Raw genomic sequence first — 6075 nt, 5'->3', positions numbered from 1 at the left:
TCAAATATATTGATTTGATAATCACAGTCATTGCATTTCAAAACACTGCTATAAATAACAGTTTATCAATTGGGGGCTGTAGATTTTAAATACCGATATGTTGGTCTATTAATATTTGAATTTTCTTGTTACTACTGGGGGGGAATAGTCGCCTTTATATTCATAAACGCTATAAATTACAGTCCAGGTGGTAGGAGATATCACATCTCATTTATCTCCAATTGCGCTGCCATTAACATGAAAATAAATAGAGTGGAGATCAAAATTAGAGAACAACCAATAATTTCCTAAATTTTGAGGTCACTGCTTAGTCTTAGAAATTATCCTAACAGGAGCAAAATAGTGTCAATCTGTATTAAGAGTCTCATTCTTCAAAAAATATCTCATGTGTGTTCAATAGAATAAATTAAAACAAGTTTGGAGCAACGAGTAAATGATGACTAAATATTCATTTTTATACATTTAAGAAAACTTTGCATAAAACCAAACCTCTCATTTGGAGAATAATAAAGGTTTAGAATAATGATTATAATACTCTAATACTTTGAAGTATGTATGGACAGAGCCAACAAGTTACATGTAGGACAATGTGCACCATTAAACAGCAAAATGGGTAAAGCAGTTCACTGAATCTGAAAACACTGAAATAATGAAATGGCAGCCCAAAGTCCCGATTTATACCTGATTGAAAATCTCTGGAAAATCATTGGCGACAAAGGTATGCTAAGAAACTCATTACTTTCAATGGACTCCGGAGGAGAATGAATGTGAGAGACTAATGAAGACCCATTTTTGACAGCTGTAACCTTCAGAAATGTGTAATCATCCTTTGTGCTACAGTCATTGCTGTTCTTTAATTTTAATAACTGTGTTTTCCAAAAAACAAACATAATTTCTTTTTGTTTTGGTTGTTGTTGAAGAGTGTGCTATAGGTTAATTTCCTTGAAATTTTAACATTAAATATAAGCAATTTATGACTAAATAGTCATGACAACAAATAATTTTATGTTACTTTAACCTAATATAATAGGCTAATCAAGTTAGCATTTTTTTTTTTTTTTTAGCTACACAAAGCTTAACGTAATATTTTTAGCCAGGTTGACTGATTTAAGCAACCCCAGCTCATTCTGAAAACGTAGCCCTATATACATTTCTGGAGAGCGCCAAATATATCCCAGAAGGTATGTTTTTTTGCATTTTTTGTCTTTGCGAATCTGCCAAATATCTCTCGCGAGCACCATTTGCACCTGCTCCTCTCATGTAAATCCACCAGAGGCCGCTGTTGACTGACTGACTGACAGACAGACAGACTGTGTTCACACCAGACGCAGTACGGATGGATAAATCACACTACTCCTGCGTAAATAGACACGTGAACATTTACTCGCTTCATTCGCGCATCAAATCTACGTAATTCGTGCTTGGTGACTGTATCTTCGTTGCTAAATGGCTAACATGGATTTTATTGAGAGAATAGCTGCTTATGCGCTTTAGGAAGGATGATAAACAGCGTTGATACATTTGGAGCCGTGTTTGAGTCCACTAGATCTATTTAGAGGTGCACCCAGCCCTGTGAGTTTATAAACTCCCACAGAAACTGTACCTGGATGATAGAAGCTTTCAGAGGTGCTTCAGACTGAGCCGAGCCCAGTTTGATTAGCTGTTGTGCGATGTCGGCAAGAGGATTTTCTCCTGGGACACCAACAACAGGAGCTACATCATAATCTCACCCGTACAAGAGCAAACTTCTGATTGGTTAACGCAGCGTGAATGTCCACTATCACGTCAATTTCGCAAAACACTCAACTCTCGCCATTTCATTTGCGCGAATAGCATCATTTGCACCGCCTCATTCTTGCAGATTACGCCGCAGGATGCCTATTCGCATCTTTGCATTGACTTAACATGTAAATCTCCCTTTTATTTACTTGTTTATTTTATTTTTTGGCTTCTGTTTTTGTCTTACCTGCTTTCTGGAACCGTTCTTTGCTGGACTCAAACCCTGTCATTGTGGTCAACTCTTCTCTTTGCATCTCAAGTCAGCCGGTGTATGCTGCAAGCCACAGGACAGACTGGTAACAGAGGGAAAGCCATCCATACGGAGGTAAGCACCAGCTTCTAGCGCAAAAAGGAATGGCATCAATGGCATCAGACGAAATGCATCCATATGTACGTCTGTCTACATAATTGGAGATCTTCCGAAACGTATATAGGGCTACGTTTTCAGAATGAGCCTACGTTGAATTTAAGTTGAGATGATTAGAAGAGTTCATTTGATTCAACTAAAAATTTAAAGAAAAAAAAAGAATTTTATAAAATGTTCTCTAATTGTGATCTACAAACACTGTTCACATCAATTATAAAATGAATTCAATATTATCAACAACAGAATTGTACACTCGTCTTATGCAGCTTCACATTTAAGCGTCAAAATTAAAAAAGCCTGATTCTTTGATCCCATTTCTTGCTCTGTTCCGCACATCCTCTACAGCCTGATCTTCTGAATCTGGATGGATAGACAGATCGTCCTTTGGTGCCTCTTCCAAAATCCTTAAATCACTCGAATCGACTGATTTAATGGAAGATTGAGTATCAGTCCATGTCGAATCCACATCTTTTCCTCCAAGCTCCTCTGAAACCCCTAAACTGGATCTTTCCACCAATTCTCCGTCATCTGGCAAGTAACACGGCTGCATTGATCTTTCAAGAGTCGCATCTAAAACCCACCCAGAGACATTTGAAATGGTTTTACTCCCGTTCTCTAGCGAACCCCGTGAATCCCATCCAGCAGGGCTGGTATAGTAATCCAAATTGTTACTTGCGCCACCGGTACTAGTAAAAGGCAAACTTTTAACCCCTGCTGTGGAGTAAGAAAGCAGAGCCGCAGTGTCAACATCAGCTTCGTATGATGGAACAGAGGATGAAGACACAAACCAGCGCTGGCCGGAAGTCACGCTGCTTTCTTGGATTTGGTTGGAGGTCATGATGCTGTTAGTGAACTCAAGTCCTCGCTCAGGAGTGCCAGTCATAAAGCAGGATTTGGTGTAACTGTCGACAAACTGCTCCTGGAATAATGCGCTTGGCATTGCGTACCTTGAACCAGGCAGAAGCTGAGAGTGTGGAGAGTCACTGGGTGTCAGACGGTCAGGGTTCTCCATACTGTATTTTCTGGAGAATTAAACCAAAAGGTAATTAGTGACATTGCTTCTGTAATTTATGGTTTTATTTTGTAACGTGTTAAGGCCCATTTCCTAGTGCTGGGTTGTGGCTGCAAGGGCATCCACCACATACAACATATGCCAGAGTAATTGGTGTTCCTTTTCACTGTGGCAACTCCTAACTAATGAGGGACTAAGGAGCCGAAGGATACTTAAGGAGTCTTAAGGTCCATTCAAACAAAGCATGATAAATATAATGATAAATATCGTTGCATCAACACTGATGAATGATAAAATATTTAAGGTCGCCATAAAATAAAAAAGTACTCTTCTTATTTGTATATGTATAAAGTAGTTCTTGTTATAAACAATGTATCTGTGCACTTCATTATTTTGTTAAATTTTATTTGCCCTCATAAACTTTAATCAAATTCCATAACCTTCCCTCGAAAACAAATTCTCTTAATTTCCTGGTCACATCGACTGCCTTTAGGGGCAACTATAGCATTGGGTGTCTCATTTCTGCTCTGAATTCATTTATTCATCAATCCAATCATTCCCAAAAACAAAATCATGCACCGCCCCTACATTTTCTTTCTCATTTCAGGATCGTTTGAAGTGAATGTACTTCACGATAGTGGAAAAAAAAGACAATCTTCTCTTACATTTCATGGCGACTTAAATTTTTTAGTTTATTCTTTTCATTTGGCATTACCCCTTTATGACCAGCATACGCCCTCAGTGTGCTACTAGTGCTACAATCTGACCATTAAATCCAGTACTCTATATCTAATCAAATGTATTGATATCTATCAAATGTCTAACAGTGTTGAGCTTATTCTCTTAGTGAGTTATGGATGTGTTTTGAGAATAAACCAATCAGAGTAGTTTCATCTCCCATTCCCTTTAGGAGTCGTCGCGCCATGGCACATTGGCTATTTACATGGCAGACTTTTTAAGTGGAAAAACTGAATGCTTCACTAGCGAATAAATGTTAAACAAACCATCTGCAGTGCACAGATAAAAAATGAGCCCCCTCCAATCGGCCTTTACTTTCACTTTCTCTTTCTCGGATAAGAAAACGGTGTTGTAGGCTACACAGAGACATCCATTAGCCTGCATAATTTAGTTTGTTAAGCGCAAAGTTTCAAAACTATTTCTAAATTCAGTTCTAATTTCCAGCAAATGAATAAATAAACAATAATGACGAAGTGTGCTCAAAAACGTATATAAAAGCATTTATAAAAAGTTATATCCAAATATACATGCTATGCCCCATATGGTTCGAAAGCAGACAGGAGGACAAATCTAAGCTTGTTTTTAATAAAACAAATATAAATATGCATATAATAAATAATACTGCTGATAATAACAACAACATTATACAAAAGCAAATTGTCATGAATAAACTAAAAAAAAGCCCCCCGAGATGAAGAAGACATAAAGGCAGTGGTTTTTATATGTAGAAAGTAATATTTTATGCCTTTAATTCTTTTTCATTTGTAAAGATATTTGCGTATTGCTGTACATCCTGCGTGTTTGAAGCAATGTGTAGGCAAGGCGCACAGCTAATGCGCTCTACGCTGGACTTTAGTTCCTCAAAATAGCAACGCGCCAACAATGCGCCTTAACACACCTCCTTTTAAGACAGAAACACCCATGAGTCCACAAAGTGGCGCAAATGGATTTGTTACTTAAACAACGTAGCGGAAAATGTAAAAAATTAAGGTTGCGTTGGTCTGAAAATAGCAACATGTTGGGGGCAAACATGTCTTGCACCTTATTGCGCCATGTGTATGATAGGGCCCAAGCTCTTTTCCCCAGCGTTTTTAATGACAATACAAACACCTTATTTTTATATGTGAATATGCTTAATAGATTTAGTTAACATATAACAGAAAACATATAACAGTATTTACCAGACTAGTACATTTGATACTATTAGAAAGCTTAGAAAGGTGTCAATAGCGTGGTGGTTAGTGCACTGAGGTGTTCATGGTGACCTGAGTTCGATTCTCAGCTCAAGGTGTTTTGCTGATCCTTCCCCGCTCTCGCTTTCTAAGCTCCCCATGCTTTCCTGTCTACCCAAGAAGGATCTTGGTGCAGACCAGGTGCAGATGTAAGCAGAGTCGCATGCAATGCTTTTAATGCAGACACGTAACCCCGACCCTAACCATACCCCTCACAGTGATGTAATCAACTCTATAGAATGCATAGTGTCTGAGATTGTCTATGTAAGTCTGCAGTCAGATACTATTAGTCTACTCTCAACTCTCCTATAAAAATAAAAGTTAAAAATCCCTAAATAATAATAATTTTAAAAAATATTAGAAAGCTTAGAATCTCCATTTTCTACAAATAGGAATTTCTTTGAAATTTATGTTCTTATTTATAGTTAAATGTACAAGATTTCAATTACAATTATTTTGTATTCCACATGATAGAGACTAAATATTTTTTCAGTGTCATATTTTAGTATCAAATATAACCATCTGCAGTTTGCTAGCACACAGGGCCTGAGTTACACACTTACAAAACAGCGCCTATAGGTGGTTCAAACATAGAGACTTCAAAATTGGGTATAGAAATTGGTTAAAAAAAAGGAGAAAAGAATGGTATTACACCTCTTTTCAGTTGAAATAGAATAACTCTGGGATATATTATGAGAGAGACTACAATTTTCCCCTCTGTTTGCCGACTTGTGCTGAAAACAAACACAATTGTCTACTGGGTGCTGGAGCACATATATGAGAATAGTTATACACTTCTAAATTTGAGTTTATGAAACACAAAATGGAAAACAGCCCTCAAAAAATAAAGTGCATTATTATTTGTGGGGCTTTGAATGGAAAAAGAGCTATTTTTCCTATGTCTTAAGTTTACATGAAGGTTAGAGTAACATAGACTGGTCAGAGCA

General features: G+C 37.4%; 1 protein-coding gene across 1 annotated transcript in view; it reads right to left on the bottom strand.

Moving 5' to 3' along the window:
- Positions 1-1048: 1048 nt before the first annotated feature.
- The window catches only part of tbr1a (T-box brain transcription factor 1a), a 14499-nt gene continuing 9472 nt past the window's right edge, over positions 1049-6075 (bottom strand). Inside the window, exon 6 of the mRNA XM_056468508.1 lies at positions 1049-3168. Coding sequence (XP_056324483.1) covers positions 2421-3168 — 748 coding nt within the window. The 3' untranslated portion in view covers positions 1049-2420. The remainder of the gene's footprint in view (positions 3169-6075) is intronic.

Source organism: Danio aesculapii, chromosome 11, assembly GCF_903798145.1.
Source record: "Danio aesculapii chromosome 11, fDanAes4.1, whole genome shotgun sequence".
NCBI classification, from domain to species: Eukaryota; Metazoa; Chordata; class Actinopteri; order Cypriniformes; family Danionidae; genus Danio; species Danio aesculapii.
The sequence above is the reverse complement of the archived record's forward strand: the minus strand, read 5'-3'. Positions and strand labels throughout refer to the sequence as shown.